This window comes from Anolis carolinensis, chromosome 3 (genome assembly GCF_035594765.1).
Source record: "Anolis carolinensis isolate JA03-04 chromosome 3, rAnoCar3.1.pri, whole genome shotgun sequence".
In the NCBI taxonomy this organism is placed as follows: domain Eukaryota; kingdom Metazoa; phylum Chordata; class Lepidosauria; order Squamata; family Dactyloidae; genus Anolis; species Anolis carolinensis.
This window is the reverse complement of record NC_085843.1, coordinates 41,574,266-41,597,520: the sequence shown is the minus strand read 5'-3', so window position 1 is coordinate 41,597,520 and position 23,255 is coordinate 41,574,266. Positions and strand designations below refer to the sequence as shown.

The following is a 23,255-nucleotide window of genomic DNA, read 5'->3' as shown; positions in this document are numbered from 1 at the left end:
ACCCCTGACAGATGGCCATCCAGCCTCTGCTTAAAAGCCTCCAAAGAAGGAGCCTCCACCACACTCCGGGGCAGAGAGTTCTACTGCCAAACAGCTCGCACAGTGAGAAAGTTCCTCCTAATGTTCAGGTGGAATCTCCTTTCCTGTAAGTTAAAGCCATTGTTCCGCGTCCTAGTCTCCAGGGCAGTAGAAAACAAGCCTGCTCCCTCCTCTCTATAACTTCCCCTCACATATACAAGGCCCTCATCAGGTCTCCTCTCAGCCTTCTCTTCCGTAGGCTAAACATGCCCAGCTCTTTAAGCCGCTCCTCATAGGGCTTGTTCTCCAAACCCTTGATCATTTTAGTCGCCCTCCTCTGGACACTTTCCAGCTTGTCAACATCTCCCTTCAACTGTGGTGCCCAGAATTGGACACAGTATTCCAGGATTTGGTCTGACCAAGGCAGAATAGAGGGGTAACACAACTTCACTGGATCTAGATGCTATTCTCCTATTTATGCAGGCCAAAATTCCATTGGCTTATTTTGCCGCTGCATCAAAGTGTAGGCTCATGTTTAACTTGTTGACCAGGATCTTTTTCACAGGTACTGCTGTTGAGCCAGGCATCATTCCCCATTCTGTATCTTTGCATTTTATTTTTTCTGCCTAAGTGGAGTATCTTGCATTTGTCCCTGTTGAATTTCATTTTGTTAGTTTTGGCCCATCTCTCTAATCTGTGAAGTAGGGAAAGCGCCTGCAAACCCTCTTTCCTCCTGTTAAATGGACTTCAAAGCCTGGCTGCTTCCTGCCTGGGGGAATCCTTTGTTGGGAGGTGTTAGCTGGCCCTGGTTGTTTTCTGTCTGGAATCCCTGTTTTCAGAGTGTTGTTCTTTATTTACTGTCTTGACTTTAGAGTTGTTTATTACTGGTAGCCACATGCTTGTGGGTTTCAGTGGCTTCTCTGTGTAGTCTGACATGGTGGTTGTTCCTTCCCAGGCAGGAAGCCACCAGGTTTTGAAGCAGCAAGGCCACTCAGTGCTAATCAAGGTGGCCAACTGCAACATTCAGACCTGCCTCAAAGCAGAGTTATTTCTCCCACCCTGGGCCTTCAACAGATATATAAACCCGACTTGCCTTGTCTCCAACACCTCACAACCTCTGAGGATGTCTGCCATGGATGTGGGCGAAACGTCAGGAGAGAATGCTTTTGGAACATGGCCATACAGCCAGGAAAACTCACAGCAACCTACGTATTAGTATTCCTATCCTGAGCCATAGCAGTTTAAGTGGTATCCAATGCCCATTAATTCTACAGTGTAAATGTGCATTGAAGTATGCCTTTATTAGAGCAGCGAAGGAGAAATACTAGAAAGGCTGGAGAGAGGCCCCGACATCTCTGCATAAGGGCAAAGCGAGGGCCTGCAGTGGCTTACTTTCCTCGCACGGCGCATGCGCAGGAATGTTTTGCGAAAGGACCAATCGCAGCGCAGGCGGAAGTGCTGCCTGGTTGGCCAAGACAAAGGGGCATTTCCGTCGCTTCCAGGAATCATGGCGGATGAAGAAGAAGACCCTCCTGTGAGTGAAGAAGAAATGGACTCAGTTTGGGGCGCTCATAGCATTATTTATAGACTTCCTATCCTTCCTGGCCGCTTTTTGGGAGACTGAGGGAGACGCTCACTGCCTTCAGAGCTTTCCTAATTCATGGCAAGACCGTGGGTGCATCTACACTGTAGAATTAATGCAGTTTGGCATCACTTTAACCGCAGTGGCTCGATGAGGTGGAGTGCTATGGTTTGTAGTTTGGCACTCTTTGACAAAGAACGCTAAAGACAAAGAACGCCAACTCCCAGAATTGAGACGTGGCAGTAAAAGTGGTGCTGTTAAAGCTAGACAGTATAGTAATGTTGCTGAACTAAACCCCTGAGACCATCCACACTACAGAATTACAGCAGTTTTACACCACTTTTAACTACCATATCTCCATCCTCTGGGTTTTGTAAAAAAAAATATTGTGGAACCGACAGAAAGGTAAATATCTCATAAAACTACAAATCCCAGAATCCCGTAGCATTCAGTTGTGGCAGCCAAACTGCTATAATTCTACACTGTGAGTATAGACCTGAATAGGTTTCTATGGAATTAGACTGTGAAGCTATAATAATCTTGTGCAAATTTTCCTTGGAGGAAATCTCACCCACTAATAAGAGATTTATGTTGGACAAGGAGTATTCAGAATTTGCCAATTTTGTCATTACACACTTGGTTATCTTGAAAATATATGCAAGAATTCTGTTTGATCAAACCAAAGCCATATTTAACCCAGCATTTTTTTCCTCACATTGACCAGCCTGATGTTTAAAGAAAGTCTGTGCACTATAGCACCCCAAGCCTACATGAACGCAATAGCACCCCACTTGCTTTCCCCAACAATTGTGACTAAAAGATCTTCCAATATTGGTTGCCATTATTACTAACAGCCATTGATTGTTCTATTCCTCACTGATTTATTTCTGTTTTAACACTTGTTGTAATTGGCAGCCTTCCCTATATTTTTTTCATAGTGAATACACTTTTTTGTCTAGTGTAAATGTCCTGCCATTCAGCTTTTTATATGAGTGGGTTTTATTGTGACAAGTGAAAGATAAAACCATTCCCTACTTTTCCCAGAGTATACATATTTTTACATATTTATGATGTATCCAACACCTTTATGTGGGAGTATCTTTAGCCCTTTTATCATTTTAATGACCCCCTTCTCCATTTTTTCTAGCATTACAGCATATCTTTTGAAGAATAACAAGGGGAAGTGTACATAATTCCCAGTGCATTCCCACTATAAATGTATGGTACAGTGATTTTATTTGTTGTAGTGTTGGTTATTCTTTAATGCTTTTTTCTCCTTCATCCTTGTTTCTGTTTCTCTTTAGTTTGAAGAAGATACTGAAGAGGCTGGAGGAGGCCCAGATGGTGGACAAGGGAAAAGGAAGAGACTTTTTTCTAAAGAATGTAAGTTAAGTGGTAGAGCACATGTGGGAAGCTACATCTTCCATCTGTAGTATGTATAGATAGCACTGGATAAGGCTGCAGTCAAAACTTCTGCTGAAATGTTGCCAGTTCACATAGACAATAGTACAGTGCAGTGATATAATTTGATGTAATACAGCTTCTTGTATTATTTGGTGCCATTCTTGTCTTCATTATCCACTTCTAATGAGTTCCTTTGCTATTTCTGCCATAATACATCATTTCATACCACTTGACAGTAAAACACATACGCTATGCTGTAAAGTATTGTAAGAGGTGTTTTATCTGTAATAACTGTGTTCCCATTCCATTACATGATCTTGATAGTTGATCATGTCTGTATGAAATCACCTGATATGTGAAGCCCAGAATCACTGATTTTTCCACAGCTAAAACTGTGTAAATTTATGTAAACATGCATTGGACAAAAGAAATGTCTATAGATCTGAGAGATAATACTCTAATGAATTAGTATTGTAGATCAGTATATTTAATTTTTACTTTCATCAGAACACTGCATTTCTGCAACAGTTAGTGTGTTGTATTTATGGATTTCCTGGAATCATCCGGCTGGCCACTGGAATTCAAAGATCTAATTCAGCATTCCTTTTATATTTGAGGTTTAAATAAAAATAATTCATTTTTGTGCATTATCCTTAATGTTGCACAGTCAACAAGGATAGTGGCCAATATTGTTTCAATTTAAGAGCTCTACAAAATTTAGAATGTACTTCCTAAATCAAGATCGTGCATGTGACATTTCTTAAACTTAGTTTAAAAGTTTGTATAGACATGAAGATGGGAAAAATACTCCAGAGAGCTTCCATTCCTCATCCAACTAAAAGGTTTTTTTTTTCTTTTTGTTCCACAGTGAGATGTATGATGTATGGATTTGGAGATGACCAGAACCCATACACAGAGTCAGTGGATATTCTTGAAGACCTAGTCATAGAATTCATCACAGAAATGGTAGGTTCTTCTGGTACTATTAGATGGTGAGAAACCTAAATGCAGCACGTGTTGCAAGGCACGGGCTCTTTGTTTCTGTGCAATAGTTTATATTACTTGGAGAAGAGAAAGCAGAATTTGAAAGGAGTTAAAGAAACCTATTGACTGTCCTGTTTTGTTCTTTGGAGTGGAAGCAAGGGGGATAAAGGCATGCAAGTCTTTTCATCCTGAACACTCTTCAGGGAACTTACATTGTGTCTCAAGTGCTCAGGGCAGAGTTGCAATGTGTTTGTATTGTATTGTTTTGGTGGCAGTCCTGTGGGTTTAATTAGGCTTAGAAATAGTTAATAGAATATTGGATCAGTTGTGTCTAAAAGGTTTTCAGTGTGGAGTGATCACATCTAACCACAACACTTGTGAAGTATCTGTAACATAGCTTCATGTTTCAGTAAAATTGTGACACAAAGCTGTATCTACACTGTAGAATTCATGTAGTCTGACCCACTTTAATTGCAGTGGTTCAGTGTTGTGAAATCAAGACAGTTTTACAAAGTGATTAGCTTTCTCTATCAGTGTCCTGGTGTCTTCTCAAACTACAACTCCTAGAATTCCATAGCATTGAGTCATGACATTTGAAGTGGGGTCAAACTGCATCATCTCTACAGTATAGATGCACTCACCCACACCTACTTGCATTATATTTCTGTACTTTTATACTTTTATATGCCTGCTATTTGAATTTCTTCAAAGAAAGGAAAACAAAAAAAAGCCACAAAAATTGTTTTTACATTGGCACTGTGGTGTTGATACAGCAAGACTCATGACTTAGCAATAAGCATGTTTACCTAGAAGTAGCCCTTCTGGGTTCAAAGTAAATTTCATCACAGACTTAGTTTCAGGTTACAGATGGGTCAAACTTCCAGCTTTACAATCCAGGATAATGAATATGGGCTGTTCATCTATCTAAAATGTCCTTAACATGAAGGATTCAATTTAAACATTTATCTAGCATGTGGATGGGCAGACTTCAACTCCCATGACTCCTAACAGCCTACCAGCTGTTAGGAATTGTGGGAGTTGGAAGCCCAAAACACCTGGAGGGTCAAAGTTTGGCTATGCCTACCTAGTGGGTTATAGCTTTCATCAGTTTCATTTGCAGTGCGAGCTCATCATATTGTGTAGGAGTTATTAATCAACTCTTATATACATTTTCTCTGCCTAGTATAGAGAGCAGGCATAATTAAACAACTCTGCATATTCTTCTGTTACTGGTGTTCTGAGGCTTATCCCTACTCTTTTTGAGCCTTGGATGAGGTTGTGTCTAGTAACATCTTCAGCAAGGTTCCTCTTCAGTGCCAACAGCAAGATAGCTTCTTTCTCCAGCTGATTGGCAGCAGTGATGTGCCTGGGTTTGGTCTTGTTGTTCTTTGAAGGAGGGAGGAACAGCCTTATGCTAGCAATAGAGACTGCTTCTTCCTGCCGTACAGATGAAAATCCAGACCGAGTCAGGTGATCAGTGGCTTTGGAGACAGATAAGTGCATTGACAGAAACTTAATCTCTAACACGGTGGTTCTCAACCTGTAGGTCCCCAGATGTTTTGGCCTACAATTCCCAGAAATCCCAGCCAGTTTACCAGCTGTTAGGGTTTCTGGGAGTTGAAGGCCAAAACATTTGGGGACCCACAGGTTGAGAACCACTGCTCTAACAGCATGATGTGCCATCTCTGCCTAAGACAGCAGGAAGTTTTATGGCCTATTGGAAAACAAACATAAAACTTGCCTTCAAATACAAAAGGCAATTGTAATTATTAGCCATTGATTATGATTCTAGAAAAGATGGACTTGCAAGTTCCATGTTGAGATATACAAAATGAAATTATATATATAATGAGAAATGACCTATACCAGATGCGAGTTATCTGAAAATAGCAATGGTTTGACAACAGTTATTTTTGCTCTAATTTAAAGTGTTTTTTTCCTTGATAGACCCATAAGGCAATGTCTATTGGACGGCAGGGTCGAGTACAAGTTGAAGATATCGTATTCTTAATCCGTAAAGACCCACGGAAGTTTGCTCGTGTGAAAGACTTGCTAACAATGAATGAAGAACTGAAACGGGCCAGAAAGGCATTTGACGAAGCAAACTATGGATCTTGAAGCTTTATGCAGGATGGTGTTTGCAAGAAGACAAACCTTAATTGCCTGACTTATCCTTTTCTTTGAAGCCAGCATGTATATTCATTTTGGATTATGATTTTTTAGTATGGTCTTCAAAACTGCAGGTGTCCTCAGATGTTTCCCACTATCATGCTATTTATTACAAATGACTTTTTAAAACAAATGTTTGGTTTTGGTTTTTTGTATGTGTGCTTTTTTGTAGCATAAGTAACCAGAACATCAAAGCATGAAAAAACCCAATTTTTTCAACTTCATTTGTTCAAAACGTTAATAGAATATTTTATTATTCAGAACCCCAATTTTATATAACACATCATGAATAAAAGTATTATAAACCTATTGCTTTAAAAATGTCATCAATGTCATCTTCATTCTCGATTTCTTTCTGTATAGGGGCATCACTTGTTTCTACTATAGAGGCAGAACAATCCACCTGAGCTTGTTCTTCACCAATTACATTAGAACTATTGTTAGTAGGAGTCCAAAACTGAGATGATAGGAATATTTCACCCTTGTTAAAGTCAGGAGTGTCTGATGAAACAGGTATGATAGAAGATGGTGTTCTTTTTGAAACATGTCTTGAGCTCCTTGAGCGTTTGCTCCTCATTCGCAGATGGGAATGTGTTCTAAGCATTTGATTGGGTTTCCTTCTGCAGCTTGAGAGTGTGAGATATTTACAGAGGGTAGCTTTAACACAGCCAAGTTTTCTCTGCAGCCTGTAAGGGGAAAATAGAATGTTTAGTAATCGGCAGTTTTTCAGAACTGAAGTCAGTTATTAGCTCTTCTGCACTAGACAGAGTTTGATGGGAGCCTGCAAGAGCTTTCTCCATTTCTCCAAGTTCTAAAATAAACTAGATATGAGTTAGCATTACAGTCAGCACTCCACATTCATTGCTGTTAGGGAGCACAGGACTCTCCGCAAAAGAAATGGGAAAGTAAAGGGACTTGGAATGTAAAATGGTTGAAGTTAAAAATTAACAAAGGGACCCAGATACATCAGTGAGAAATATCAGATGATACCGTAGTAATAGTAATACAAACCTGCAACCTTGTGCTTCTACATGCTGCAGCCGCCTAGTTTTCAAGCACTTCATTCCCAAGAAGAAAGCTTCTGATCCAAGTTTATTGTTTTTGCACCAGATAATTGTTGTTCTCAGTGAATCTGACAGCTCTTCAAAGGAGGTTGCTTCTTGAAATTTGGACACAAAAGATTTAAGATGCTGGGATCTCAGTGATTTGTGGGATGTAGATTTGCTTTTCTGTTTTGATCCAGGAAGTTTGACTCTGAATTTAATATTCTAAAATTAAATTAAAAGGAAGGAAATGAATACTGTGAAAAGGCACTGAAAGGTAAAAGTTTGTCAGCAAAGAAAGGGTTTATATTTTTTCAATTTATAGCATCTTTTGCTAGAATTGAAAGCAAAGAAATCAAATACCTGTAGGCGGTTTTCACTATTGGCTTAAAAGTGCTCTAAACAGAGTGCTAACACAAGATAGTAGGTTTCTGTCCTTTAATGGTAGAGGGCAAATTCATAACTGCTATCAATTATGACTCATAAGTGCTAGCAATTATTTCAGAAGAATTCAAAATGACCTCAACAAATTAGAGAGCTAAATTTCATTCAACAAGAAGAAATGTAGGATACTTCGCTTAGGCAGAAAAGACAAAATGCACAAATGCAGGATGGGTGATACCTGGCTCGACAACAGTCCATGTGAAAAAGATATTGGGAGTCTTCGTGGACAACAAGTTGCACATGAGCCAACAGTGTGATGCAACAGCTAAAAAAGCCAATGGGATTTTGAGCTGCATCAACAGGAGCATAGATCAAGGGAAGTTATGGTGCCTCTGTATTGGCTTTGGTTAGACATCACCTTTTTTCCACCTGAAATACTGTGTCCAATTCTGGGCACCACAGTTTAAGAGATGGACAAGCTGGTAGGTATTCAGAGGAAGGCAACTAAAATGATCAAAGGTCTGAAGACCACGAGGAGCATCTTAAAAAGCTGGGTATGCTTAGCCTGCAGAAGCGACCTGTGAGAGGAGATATGATAGCTATGTTTAAATATTTGAAAAGACTTCATGAGGAGGGAGCAGGCTTGTTTTCTGCTGCCCTGGAAACCAAGACTCGGAGCAATGGATTCAAAATACAGGAAAGGACATTCCACTTCAACATTAGGAAGAACTTCCTGACTATAAGAGCTGTTCAACAGTAGAACTCACTGCCTCTGAGTGTGGTGGCAGCTCCTTCCTTGAAGGCTTTTCAACAGAGGCTTGATTGATGGTCATCTGTCAGGAGTGCTTTGACTGTGTTTTTCCTGCATAGCAGGGGGTTGGATTAGATGGCTCAGGGGGTTTCTTTCAACTCTATTATTCTATGATCATAATATTGTCTATTGCAACTAGTAATGAGGAGCCAATGTGATGGTCTTATTGTTGGACTAGAACTCCTGTAGACAGTGTTTGAATCACCACTTGTCAATAGAAACTTACAGGGTTGTCTCTGGAACGTCACTCTCAGACTCAGAGGAAAATCAATAGTAAATCCTTAAGGTCACCAAAAACTGGAAACGACTTCAAGGCACAACAACTAGTAATGGTTTCCCCAAGTCTCATGGATCTTGCATGGAAAGATTTTAAATAACAAAGCTAGGACATTCCATAGAGGATCTAGTATTCCCTGAGAACCTCTTCAGATCCTAGCCATTGAAATCTCTGTGTGTCCAGTATAATTAGCTTCCTTAAAGTGTTTATAATCTCTTAGTTGCTGACAGGTATAAAGAATGGAGGGATGAAGTTGCTTATTCACATAGGTGGAAAATCTGTGCCCATCCAGATACCCCTGCTTTACAACTCCAATCAACTGTGATCAGAAATCCAAAACTACTTGGAAAGCTAAACATTTCTTAAATATATACAGAAGCAGAATTACTACAAGTAGAATATTTCTGGTACAGGATCAACAACCTTGCTTTCTTCCTGTAAAAAAGAAAAGCTGTAGACTGCCTTTTCTATATATTTTTCTGACCTATATTCTATAAATTTCACTTCCAAGATTAACTCCAGTGTGACAAAAATAATTGCATCATTGAAAGGGCTAGTATAGTTACAGCCCAATGAATCCAAGACCACCCCAAAATGTCTGGCAGAATACCTGAGAAGCCCTTATGGCATAAGTGCCATCATTCCAAGTGACTTATTCTTTGTTAATGGCCTAGCACTTCATTGTATCCTAAAGACTCCATCTGGTTTCATACGGAGTTCAGGATTGCTTCCTTATTATTTAGAAAGCAACTAAATGCTAAAAGTTAAATGAAAAATCTAATCAATTATACTCATGTACAAAATGTTGGCCTCACCATCTAAAACAGCAAATTGAATCCCTTCTCAAAGATAACTTCTACTCTCCAGTTTTTTTTGGGGGGGATCTTAAATGTAAAAGAGGGGTATGGAAAATTACTCTCCACAAAAACACAGAAACAAAATGGAACAAACCTTCTGTGGAGCCGGATGAGGATACTTGCATAATGTCTTGACATCAAACCTTGACACCTCCTTTCCCAGATCTAGAACAATGGGCAAAGTAATTATTTGTTGATGGGAGAAATTATTATTATTTACTTTATTTACACCCTGTCTTTCTACAAATAGGAACTTAAGACAGCTAACAATACCACACTTTGATTATATATTTAAAAGCACAATACAAAAATTAAAAAACAAATAATACATGTGAATTAACATATAATAAATACACTTAAAATAGCCTTTAAAAGTTGGCTTGGCTACAATCCTATGTACTTAACCTGGAACAAAATGATTTTGATATCAATGGCATGTTTTTAACATTTCAAAATTACAGTAGAGTCTCACTTATCCAACATAAACGGGCTGGCAGAATGTTGGATAAGCGAATATGTTGGATAATAAGGAGGCATTAAGGAAAAACCTATTAAACATCAAATTAGGTTATGATTTTACAAATTAAGCACCAAAACATCATGTTATACAACAAATTTGACTGAAAAAGTAGTTCAATACGCAGTAATGTTATGTTGTAATTACTGTATTTACAAATTTAGCACCAAAATATCACAATATATTGAAACCATTGACTACAAAAACACGTTGGATAATCCAGAATGTTGGATAAGCGAGTGTTGGATAAGTGAGACTCTACTGTATTCTTAAATTGTTTAGGAAATATGGTTGTGTCAGTCGGTACATAAGTATTCCAGCAAAATATGGCTAGCGGCTATTTTTAAAGCACATGCAACAACACTCTTGAAAAGAAACATATGGCATGGTAAGAACCATGTCGCCATTCCTCAGACTTTTTAGAGTAGCAACTAAACACACTGTTAAGGAGAAGCAGAAGTTTACACGCATATCAAATGGTCAGAAATCATTCATCCTGAATGAGAAAGAAAAGAGTGCTATCACCAGCTGTCCTAGAAGCTAATTCCAGTAGTGTCTATCACTCTGTTTAAAAGCTATTCCTCAGGCTCAGGATCCTAATAATTTTTAAAACCTGCACCTGAGTCTTAGTTTTCTTTCCATTCCCTCACCCAAATGAAAAGGCCAGTCTGTTACCTCGGTTAGTTCTATTGACCAGAACTGGTTTCCCGATATCAACAGCATTTTGCGAATTCCTCATCTTCCCTCCGACTGCTGTAGGACCGGCTGCTGTCTCAAGCTGAGACTGAGATGTGGCCTTGCTTGCAGCAAATAGTTTATTCATCCATCCACTTCTGGCCTTTTTCATCACAAATGCTCTAGGCATTTTCTTCTTAATCTCTGAATAAGAGGTTCCCACAAATTCATTTATTTCAGGAGGAAAAGCAAATCCTTTTATATAAGGACTTGGTTGTATTTCCGAAACTTCTCGATGTAATTCAAACAGGATGTTATACAAAGAACTGAGGCTTTTTAATACACCTCTAGAAAGAAGCCTAAGACAAAGAGGGAAGAAATGAAACACTTGTGTAACTGGTACATTTCTTAAATTGGGTTGACTCTTCCACTAAAATTTTCCAATGTTTTATTTCTTTTTTTGCTACTCCTAGTTTGATCTCAACAATATGACTTTACCAGTCCTTCTACTATAACAATCTCTGGTATCAGATACAGAAAACTCTGGTATCAGGTATCCAGAAGAAAAGGCTAAGAAGAGTACTCAAACACTCAATTCCTTGTTAATGTCATAAACACAAGAATATTTCAAAGCCTGCAAATCTCAGCAATTATATTCACCCAGGTAGAAGAACCAGAAATCCCTTTATGTACAGGCAATGTGCTATCCTTTATCATGGAGCTTATCTGACATTGTAAAAAAGTATTATAATTTATTGTGTTTTAAACTGCCATACAAACACACATATCTCTTACTGCTTGAAACGTGGGTACAAGTAAATTTACTGAAAACAATGGGATTTTGTTAGGGTTGCTGGTTGATAGAACAGCAATGAAACGTTTCCATGTTTTTGAAACAGCATCAAACATCAAGGCCTCTGCACACTCATTTCTTCTGCCAGTCTCTCTTCTACACATTCCCTTCAAAGAAATGGGCACCTTGGCCCCTGCCGCTAATCAAAGCATTGGGCAACTTGTCTATCTCCATACATAAGAGACATCATGGATACAATTGGATGTAACACACCTTACTCAACACCCCTCTCCCAATATCGAACTATTTTACTCCTCTAACTTTTACTTTTCTTCCACTCTGCGTCCTCTCTATTTTTCTTTATTTTAAATACAAATCGGGGTTACCCTCTTTTCAACACTGTCACAAGCACTGGATATTGGGCTTAATTAAAATACAATTTAATAGCATGCCACAATTCGTAATTGCTTGAAGATAGGCAAACAAGAAAAAGAGCAAAGGGATGTTTAAGTGGAAGAATGTTATAGCAGCTAACTGCACTTCTTTATCAGTGCTTGGGATTCTTCCTGGCAGTTTTGGCTGTGTGGAATAAAAGGGTTAGATCAGTTACTAAAAAAAACCCTAGGAACATGTTATGGCACCCACTACAATTGCATTCATGGAAATCATTATGTCAGTGGGAAGGGTTTATTGGCTACTACCTGCTATTTTCAGATAACATATTAAGCAAGCTCTCTACTCAAGAAATGCAAGTGTACAGATAGAAATAAGATAATCAAGGTGTTTAAACTGTTACATACCATAGTCGGCTCAGCAATCCTGAAACCAGAGTATTCAGAAGTATATGCTCTTGTAAACAAAGATGCTTAACAGACAAGCTAAAGAACTAAATTAAGGTTGGATAATAATGGATCAAAGGGAGAAGGGACAAAAATTAAAGACCAACTGTGTTTCACTGCGTGAAACTCAGAGAGCAGAAAACATTCAATCAAACCTGAGGGTAAGACTCAAGAGCTGTATGCTATTAAATCTTTAAATAATATTTAGGCTAATTTGTGAAGCCATGGAGGAATGCAAAGTTTGACACCAGACAAATAACAGAAAAAAGGATTAATTTGTTAACACTGTATTGGTTATTGTTGGACTATGACTTAGGTGATGCAGGTTCTTGTCTCCATTATGCTATGAAACCTTATCAGACCTATTATCCATAGGGATACTTTATGTGAGGAAGATGAAGTTGTAAGGTGTTCCCCTTAATCCCTTTACTACTAGAATGCTTTGTGTAACATTCTCAGAACTCAAGTGAATAAAACAAATTATTCAACAGAACTTGAAACATAAACATGATATAAAATATCTAAATCTTGATTAACACTACGTAAAACTGACATCTGTCATTCTCTTTTATTATACTGCATTAATACAGTAAAAATAATGCAGTTTGATGCCACTTTAATTGCCATGGCTCAATGCTATAGAACCTGGGTGTTTGGTGAAGCACCATTACTGATTGGCATAGAAGGCAAAAGACCTTGTAAAACTACAATCCCCTTGATTCCATAACATTGAGTCATGGCAATTGAAGTATCAAACTGTATTAACTCTACAATGTCTCTTATGGCAGATATACACATAATACACATAAATACACATAGTTTCTCTTGAAAAGTCCATAAGATCACATAAGAAAGCCATGTATACAAGCTTGAGTTCACTGGAAGACGTAAACACAATTAATATATGATTAAAGTCTGTTTGTTTTATTTTATATCTTTTCTAATAATGGACTTCCCATGCCATTTTGCATTTCTAAATGAGAACTGAGACAGTGTGATGCTTTGGGTTAGAACTGGAGGCCAAGGTTCAAATCTCTGCTCAATCCATGGAAGCCCACTGGGTGACATTGGGTAAGTCACACTCTTCAGAAGGCAAAGACAAATCTCTGAATAAATCATGCCAAGAAAACCCAGTGATAGATTAGAGTCACCATAAGTCAGAAATGACTTTGAAGAACACAGCAACAAATGAGAATTGCATCAGTTTCCAAATCAGTTCCATGTGCTTGTCTTACAAGGATACAGAAATGCGGCACAACAGCATTCAAGTAAACGCAGCACAAGCTTGCAACCACCCAGTATCTTCACCATCACAACTTCTATCACAGGTTGGCTGGGAACCAAACATTCTGCAGCATTTTCAGATTTCTGATACCTGTTTAAAATGATGAAAAATATAAGAAATAGATCATGTGGATCTGTGTTGGCATCTTCCAGCACTTAACTCTGACAAGCACCCGATCATTTGGAATGGCTTGCTCCTGTAATTTTTTTAAAAAAAATATTCTATTCCCATTAACTTAACTTTGCCCCATGTTTTTGCTTTTAGGTTTTATTTGTTTTTTGAAACTTTTCTTCAAAAATGCTTAAACTATCCAGCTGGGTACAAAGTATTGCTGATTTATTATGTTTGTTACACAAAAGAAGAAACAAAAACAAGCCGGGGGGGAGGGCACCTTTGCTTGGACTGACTGCCATTTGTGTAAGATTTCAAATGACACTCTGTTATCTACTGAAGTGTTCAGCATAGTTTGAAAACATTCTCTTTCTTACACCAAGAGAGAGACATGCAGAAGACATTTTTTGACTCTGTGTACCTCCAAAGGGCAACCCTTGTGCATCACTAAAAAACTAAAAGTGATGTTGTGACACTTCTAGTTTCTTTTCAGGAAATCAACCTTTTTTGGAGAGAGGCAAGTATTGTGGGAGGGTAAGGCAAGGAAACCGCAGTGTTTTCTAGTGGTTTGGGGTAGTGATCTGGAAAAAGTCACCTAAAAATGGGAAGTCCTAGAATTATAGAACAACAGAGTTAGAAGAGACCACTTGGGCCATCTAGTCCAACACCCTGCCATGCAGGAAAAGCACAATCAAAGCATACCCAAAATACAGTCATTCAGCCTCTGTTTAAAAGCTTTTATGAAGGCGATTCCACCACACAACAATCTAGCAGCTTTGGCAAGAAAAGAAAAGAATTTAGTTACTTTAAATTCTATAGATTTCAGCCAATATAAATTTAGCTAAAGTGCTTAACCTAGCAAATATAGGAAAATAAATCCTGTAAGACTTATACTTCCATAAATATCATCTAGTTTATGTCACTTACATGGGGCCCAGTTGTGTAAGAATTTGAATGGCCTTTCCCAGATTCATTAGATTTAAACGCTTCAAGCATTGTTCTACCTGGAAGAGAGTGGGAGCACATTAAGAGATTAGCTGAGAAATGAAACTTTTCATCTAGACACATTTCAGTTCACTAAATTTCTAAATTCATAATTGGTATGTATGAAATAATATGAGAGTGGCATCTATGGTATTCCCCATAGTAACCTATGGATGCGAGAGCTGGACCATAGGGAAGGCTGAGCGAAGGAAGACAGATGCTTTTGAACTCTGGTGCTGGAGGAAAATCCTGAGAGTGACTTGGACCGCAAGAAGATCCAACCAGTCCATCCTCCAGAAAATAATGCCCGGCTGCTCACTGGAGGGAAGGATATTAGAGGCAAAGCTGAAGTATTTTGGCCACATCATGAGGAGACAGGAAAGCTTGGAAAAGATCACGATGCTGGGGGAAATGGAAGGAAAAAGGAAGAGAGGCCGACCAAGGGCAAGATGGGTGGACGGTATCCTTGAAGTGACTGGGTTGACCTTGAAGGAATGGGTGGCGGTGACGGCCGACAGGGAGCTCTGACGTGGACTGGCCCATGAGGTCACGAAGAGTCGGAGACGACTAAACGGCTGAGCAGCAGCAGGCATCTTTTTATTCTACGCCAAGTCAATAACCGTAAGTCAAATGAACAATCAGTCAGTTAAACGCCCATCACTGTGAAAATCAGAGCCTAACAAGCAGTGATTATGTATTGGTAGACTACACTCTCTTTAAAAAAACTTCCTGTTCAAAGCTATTTGTACATTCATTTCTATAGCATCATGAAAGTAAGTGAATTCACGCATACTAAAATGAAGTTTGCATAATACAAACTTTTTTCGTGTCAGGAGTGACTTGAGAAACTGCAAGTCGCTTCTGGTGTGAGAGAATTGGCTGACTGCAAGGACATTGCCCAGGGGATGCCCGGATGTTTTGATGTTTTACCATCCTTGTGGGAGGCTTCTCTCATGTCCCCGCATGGAGCTGGAGCTGATAAAGGGAGCTCATCTGCGCTCTCCCCGGGTTGGATTTGAACCTGGCAGCCTTCAGGTCAGCAACCCAACCTTCAAGTCACAAGGCTTTAACCCACTACGCCACCGGGGGCTTGATACACACTGATACACACTGATAGATAGAACGAACCACAGCATTATGTTAATGAAAATTTTCAGAAACTGACTAAGGAAAGTATCAGACTGAGGCTCTCTTTGTAAAAAACATAGACATTACTCTATTAGATTCACACTATTTTTCCAGTGAGACAATGAAAAATATAATTTCTCCATTAAATGAAAGCAAGCTCAAGTTCTTAAATATAGGAGCATAAAAATAGTTTCTATCCAATGATGAATACCTATAAACTGATATTCTTTCTCAAGATAAAAGTTTCAAAAAGAATCAGAGTTGGAAAGATGACATGGGCCATCTAGTCCAACTGCCTGACATGAAGGACAAGCACAATCAAAGCACCCCCAACAGATGGCCATCCAGCCTCTATTTAAAAGCCTCTAACGAAGGAGCTTCCACCAGACTCCTAGGCAGATGTTCTTCCTAATGTCCAGGAAATAGATAAGACAATGTCCAAATGTGTTTCCAGGCAATTCTCTTATTCTGACCTGTTTGAGAGACTGATATGGCTTATGATGACTCATCTGGTGGCGGAAACGGTAGATGATGGCACGAAGGAGGCACTGTTCTGCAACCATGGCTTTATCTGTTAGTATGTTGTCAAGAGCACGGCCCTCTTTCTTAACAACAGCAAAGCATCCCACTGGAAAAGAGACAGTTGCCTGAATTTGCAAGAATCTGTTCAACATATCAACAACAACCTATTTGTACATTTTATCTGATGTCTAAATAAATATAGTTTATGGTATAGTATGGGTTGCAATATTAGTAAGGTCTATTTTTCATAGAAACTCTCATACAACCAGAAACTACATTTATCCAGCATCTACCAGGAGACTTGTTTAATGGAGACTGGATCTACACTGCCATATAATCCAGTTTCTGAATAAAGATTACCTTCTTTGAACTAGATTATATGGCAATGTAGACTCATATAATCCAATACAAAACAGATACATCTGTATTATATAGCAGTGCAGATGAAGCCTGAGAGTCTATTGCCTAAGTACTCTGCGGCACTTCTTCCTGTAGAGTACTTAGGCAATCTAATTATCCTAAAACATAGGAAAGCATTCTCTTTGGCTAAATTCAATGTACACCCTTCTGTTTTACTGGAGGGAAGATATAACAAAGTACCATAAGATGAAAGCCTATATTCTTGTGAGGCTGAGGAAGTGGAAACTGTGGGGCACATTTTACTGTACTGTTCTTTTTACTGAGACCTTTGAAAACATTTTATAAATCCAATTTTAGAAAGTTTCCCAGGGAGATCTGTATGGTTTTATGTTGATTACCTCCTGGCTGACCAGCACCCCAAAATTACTACCAAAGTCGCTAGCTTTTGTGCAGCAGCAATAGCTTATCAGCAAAAGATGATGTTACAGACATAGAAGGTTTTGATACTTATTTTGGTTTTTACCTTTGCCATTTAAGTACATAAATGTTTTATCTATCATACTCAATACTGGCCCTTAACTCTACTTTAACAATGTTTCCTAATACCTAAATCAGAACAGCCTCCTCACTCATCTCCTTCAAAAAATAACTAAAAATCTTTCTTTGTACTTTAGCTTTTGTAAAGAAAGAGGATTTATTTAACACCAACTCTAACCCGATTTACTATGCTGACAATGATCACATTAACTTATTGGAATAGCCAAACTTTATATTCTCAGATTTTATATAGATTTTAACTGCTTAATGTGTTACTTTTGAGACCTGACTGATAACATTCTCTGGTTAAGGTTGTTTTATTTATTTGAATCTATTTATTTTAACTGTTAATGTTAATTGTCTGTTTTGCTTGCCTATTTTGCTTAATTTGTTTATTTTGATACTGCACATGGCATTGAATGTTTACCATTTTACTTTTGGAAGTTGCTCTGAGTCCCTTTGGGACGAGAGAGTGAGTTAGAAATAAATTTTTTATTATTGCTGCTATTATTATTATTATTATTATAAGGGATAAACAAGCTGCATTACAGAGGAAGACAAGATTAGTTAGACATTATTTTTGAGGGACTATTTATTTCTGGATTACTTAGGTAATATTGGAAAAACTCTGCCCTAATTCCCTATTATTGTTCATGATATTAAGGTAAAGTAAAGGTTTCCCCCTGACATTAAGTCTAGTCATGTCCAACTCTGAGTTTTGATGCTCACTTCCATTTCTAAGCTGAAGAGCCGGTATTGACAGCTCCAAGGTCCTGTGGCCTGCATGATGCATGAAGCGCTGTTACCTTCATGCCGGAGCGCTACCTATTGATCTATTCACATTTGCATGATTTCAAACTGCCAGGTTGCGAGATGCTGGGGCTAACAGCAGGAGCTCACCCTGCTCCCTGGATTTGAACCACCGACCTTTCGACCAGCAAGTTCAGAAGCTGAGCGGTTTAATCTGCTGCACCACCAGGGGCTCCCACTGTTCATGATAGCCAATGAAAATCTTGAATCGCCCAGTTTCTGCCAAGGTGCATCTACAGCAGTCATGGGCCAACTTGGGCCCTTCAGGTATTTTGGACTTCAATTCCAGGAATTGTGAGAGTTGAAGTCCAAAACACCTGGAGGGCCCAAATTGGCCCATGCCTGTTCTACATCATAGGATTGTGTTGTTGAAGGCTTTCATGGCCGGAATCACTGGTTTGCTGTGAGTTTTTCAGACTGTATGGCCATGTTCCAGAAGCATTCTCTCCTGACGTTTCACCCATATCTATGGCAAGCATCCTCAGGGGTTGTGAGGTATGTTGGAGACTAGGCAAAAAAGTAAAGGTAAAGGTTTTCCCCTGACGTTAAGTCCAGTCATATCTGACTCTGGGGTGTGGTGCTCATCTCCATTTCTAAGCCGAAGACCCGACAAGGGAGGTTTATTTATCTGTGGAATATTCAGGGTGAGAGAAAGAACTCTTGTCTGCTTGAGACCAGTGTGAATGTTGCAAATGGACAGCTTGATTAGCACTATTAGCCTTGCAGCTTCAAAGCCTGGCTGCTTCCTGCCTTTGCAGATACAGTAAAGTCTCACTTTTCCAAGCTAAACGGGCCAGCAGAACCTTGGATAAGTGGATAATCTTGGATAATAAGGAGGGATTAAGGAAAAGCCTATTAAACATGAAATTGGGTTATGATTTTACAAATTAAGCACCAAAACATCATGTTATACAACAAATTTGACAGAAAAAGTAGTTCAATACGTAGTAACGGTATGTTGTAATTACTGTATTTACGAATTTAGCACCAAAATATCACGATGTATTGAAAACATTGACTACAAAAATGCTTTGGATAATCCAGAACCTTGGATAAGTGAGTCTTGGATAAGTGAGACTCTACTGTATATATAAACTTCTGAGGATGTCTGCCATAGATGAGGGCGACTTCTGAGGATGTCTGCCATAGATGTGGGCGAAACGTCAGGGGAGAATGCTTCTGGAATATGGCCATACAGCTTGGAAAACTCACAGCAACCCAGCATTCTATGGCACTAATTAACGCCACAGTGCAGATACACCTCGAATCCACATGGCCTGGCAGACAGTCATGGACAAGGGAGTGAGGGGCTGTTAAAAGGACGGCTGGCCCTCCTTCGCCTCCTTTTCTTTACCCGAAGCATGGTGATCCGGTACAACGATGCCGGCGCTGCAGCCCGGCCATGGCACTCGTAGCCGGTTCCACACCGCTTCCTCTCGTATGGGCGCCGCCATCTTTCCTGGATGAAACCACATTCCACTCAGGGGGAGGAAGGTCTTCGTAGGACTCAACCAAGTTTTCTGTCCCGCAGGGGGAGCCGTAGTTCAAGGCTCCTTTCCCCTGCCTTTGCTCTCAGCCGCCGTAAGGGGGCGTCAAGGCCTGCTTTCCTCTCATAAGGAAGAATTGCTCCAGCTTTAAAAAGCAGAGCTACAACACAAAATGCAAGTTAAAATAATATTATTGCCAAAGTTGCAGAATAATTCATCACTGAGTTGCTTTTAATTAGTTGGTGCAATTACTGAAGCTTGTTTGAGGGCTGGTCTATCTACATCAGGCATAGGCCAACTTGGGCCCTCCAGTTGTTTTGGACTGCAACTCCCACCATTCCTGACAGCCTCAGGCCCCTTCCTTTCCCCCCCTCAGCCGCTTAAGCGAATGGTGGGAGTTGCAGTCCAAAACAACTGGAGGGCCCAAGTTGGCCCATGCCTGATCCACACTGTAGAACGAATGCAGTTTGACACTACTTTTAACTGCCATGGCTCAATGCTATGGAATCGTGGGAGTTGTAGTTCTACAAGGCGTTTCGCCCTCTGCTAAAGGGTGTTGGCGCCTCAACTAATTGGAAACCCCTACAAAGTATAAATGTAGACTCAATGTAATTAAAGCAGCCAAATTCATAGCAGGACTGAAAATGCAATCATCAGATAAGAACAATTGTGCTCAAATACTAGAACAGTAAAGCCCTCCTAGTGGACAAAGTTTATCCATGCCTGGTCTAGAACGAGCTCTTCCAAAGATTTCATGTTGGTGACACACATTTTAGACATGCATCATTTCCTGACACAGTAATTCAGTTTCACTAGCAAGGTAAAGGTAAGGTTTTACCCCTGACACTCAGTCTAGTTGAGTCCGAATCTGGGGGTTGCTGCTCATCTCAATTTCTAAGCCAAAGAGCTAGCGTTGTCCATAGACACCTCCAATGTTATGTGGCCGGCATTACTGCTGCTTACATTTCCAACAAGAGGTATTCATGTCCTTATAATAACAACCTAATTTCTGTTTAATGGGCTTTTCCTTAATCCCTTCTTATTATTCAAGATATTTGCTTATCCAAGGTTCTGACGGCCCGTTTAGCTTGGATAAGTGATACTTTAGTGTATACTAGCTGTGCCCGGCCACGCGTTGCTGTGGCGAAGAATGGTGGTATGGGAAATAAAGTATTGAGGAATTGGTGGTAGTTAAGGTAAAGGGTAAACGTTTTCCCCTGATGTTAAGTCCAGTCATGTCTGATTCTGGGGGTTGGTGCTCATCTCCATTTCTAAGCCGAAGAGCTGGTGTTGTCCGTAGACTCCTCCAAGGTCATGTGGGATGACTGCATGGAGCGGCGTTACCTTCCCGCCGGAGCAGTACCTATTGATGCACTCACATTTACATGTTTTTGAACTTCTGGGTTGGCAGAAGCTGGGGCTAACAGTGGGGGCTCTCTCCGCTCCCCCAATTCAAACCTGCGGCCTTTCGGTCCAGAAGTTCAGCAGCTCAGCGCTTTAACATGCTGTGCCATCAGGGGATACAATATTTCTGATTGTTTTTTTTGTTTTTTTTGTCTGTTGGAGGCAAGTATGAATGCTGCAATTAGGAAAAATGATTAGGATGTAATGGCCTTGCAGATTTAAAGCCTAGCTGTTTCCTCCCTGAGTGATTTTTTTGTTGGGAGGTGTTAGCTGGCCCTGATCCTTTCCTGTCTGGAATTGCCTTGTTTTCAGAATGGTGTTGTTTGCGATATTTTATGTGCTTCTACTGTCTGTGGCCCTGAGAAAACAGAGGATTGGCCAGACTTTGATGATGGGAATACTTTGTTGGGAGGTGTTAGCTGGCCCTGATTCTTTCCTGTCTGGAATTGCCTTGTTTTCAGAGTGTTGTTCTTTATTTAGTGTTCTGATTTTAGAGATTGTATTGTTCTGTTTTATTATACCACATTAATTTTTATATATTCTGATTTTAGTGTTTTTGAATACTTGGAGCCAGATTGTATTCATTTTCACGGTTGACCGCAACACAATAATAATAATAATAATAATAATAATAGTAATAATAGTAATGATAGTAATGATAGTAATAATAATGACTTTGGTAATACATAGTGCTTCACTGCCTTCTCAGCTTCCTTTCTTGGGAGGTGTTAGTTGGCCCTGATTGTTTCCTTTGTGGAATTTCCAATTTCCTTGCTTTATTTACTTTCTTTATTTTTTTATTACTGTCCTGGTTTTAGAGATTATATTGTTCTGCATTATTCTATCCTAGAAATTATTTCATATCAAAGTAGAATCTCACTTATCCAACATTCGCTTATACAATGTTCTGGATTATCCAACACAGTCTGCTTTTTCATAATCAATGTTTTTGTAGTCAGTGTTTTAAATTCATTGTGATATTTTACTGGTAAATTTGTAAATACAGTACAGTAAAGTCTTACTTATCCAACATAAGTGGGCTGGCAAAATGTTGGATAAGCGAATATGTTGGATAATAAGGAGGCGTTAAGGAAAAGACTATTAAATATCAAATTAGGTTATGGTTTTACAAATGAAACACCAAAACATCATGTTAGACAACAAATTTGGCAGAAAAAGTAGTTCAATACGCAGTAATGCTATGTAGTAATTACTGTATTTATTAATTTAGCACCAAAATATCATGATATATTGAAAACATTGACTACAAAAATGCGTTGGATAATCCAGAACGTTGGATAAGCGAGTGTTGGATAAGTGAGACTCTACTGTAATTACTACATAGCATTACTGCGCGTGGAACTACCTTTTCTGTCAAATTTGTTGTATAATATGATGTTTTGGTGCTTAATTTGTATAATGATTACCTAATTTGATGTTTAATCAGCTTTTCCTGAATCCCTTCTTATTATCCAATATATTTACTTATCCTGCTGGCCTGTTTATGTTGGATAAGTGAGAGTCTACTGTATATTGATAATCTTATATTATCTGCTTAGAACTGGATTATATGAGGCCCCTTCTTCACAGCTGTATAAAATGCACACTGAAGTGGATTATATGGCAGTGTGGAGTCAAGATAATCCAGTGCAAAGCAGATAATATAAGATTATAAATGGGTTATATAGCTGTGTGGAAGGGCCTTGAGTCTACACTGCCATATAATCCAGTGCAAATTAGATAATCTGTGGAAGAAGCCTAAGTGAGGCCTAAATTTGCCTGTCCCCTAACTGAAACCTGGCTGTCCCTTGGTTGCTAGGCAACGAAGTGGGCAGAGATTAGCCCTCTAAACTGGCAGCAATTGGATAAAAACAATTATTGCTCTCCCTCTAATTAGGACTTTATTTTTCTTTTCTTTTTGTTGTATCAACCCTGAGGCATGTGTGATGGGTTGTGTTGTCAAATTTCGAGGTTGGGGGGCCTGTAGTTTTGTTGCTTTGTCCGCTGCCCTGATGCCATCACTCTTTTATATATATAGATGATTTGTAAGATAATAACATACATTTCCAAGGTTTTTGTAATTTTTCCAGATGCAGAGTTAGGGACGTTCTAGTCTAGGAGCAGGCTGCATTGAAATAGTTGAGAATTAGGTGTTTTCAGGATACAGGGGGGAGTTTCTTCCCAGTAAATATGAAATAGCTGGTTTTCACATAATGTGGTTTTTCCATAAGCTTTTATTATCCAAATCACATATCCATAGAATCTGGTCCTGAA

The 23,255-nt window shown here is 39.2% G+C and overlaps 2 protein-coding genes across 3 annotated transcripts; one reads left to right on the top strand and one right to left on the bottom strand.

Annotated features, from left to right (window-relative positions):
- The first annotated feature begins 1,433 nt into the window (after positions 1-1,433).
- Positions 1,434-6,466, top strand: taf13 (TATA-box binding protein associated factor 13). Its single transcript, XM_003219240.4, has 4 exons — positions 1,434-1,552; positions 2,905-2,983; positions 3,873-3,970; positions 5,936-6,466. Exons 1-4 carry the CDS (start codon positions 1,526-1,528, stop codon positions 6,104-6,106), a joined length of 375 nt encoding a protein of 124 aa, XP_003219288.3. The 5' UTR covers positions 1,434-1,525; the 3' UTR covers positions 6,107-6,466.
- Positions 6,382-19,614, bottom strand: nepro (nucleolus and neural progenitor protein). 2 transcript variants are annotated; one of them, XM_016992593.2, is made up of 9 exons: positions 19,445-19,614; positions 16,335-16,489; positions 14,677-14,753; positions 13,597-13,728; positions 12,315-12,392; positions 10,722-11,080; positions 9,624-9,694; positions 7,169-7,425; positions 6,382-6,843 (listed from the first exon to the last, which is right to left on the bottom strand). In XM_016992593.2, exons 1-9 carry the CDS (start codon positions 19,563-19,565, stop codon positions 6,456-6,458), a joined length of 1,638 nt encoding a protein of 545 aa, XP_016848082.2. In that variant the 5' UTR covers positions 19,566-19,614; the 3' UTR covers positions 6,382-6,455. The 2 variants fall into 2 exon arrangements, with proteins under 2 accessions (XP_016848082.2, XP_016848083.1); XM_016992594.2 differs by lacking the exon at positions 16,335-16,489 and having other exon boundaries at positions 19,445-19,612.
- Positions 19,615-23,255: the final 3,641 nt, after the last annotated feature.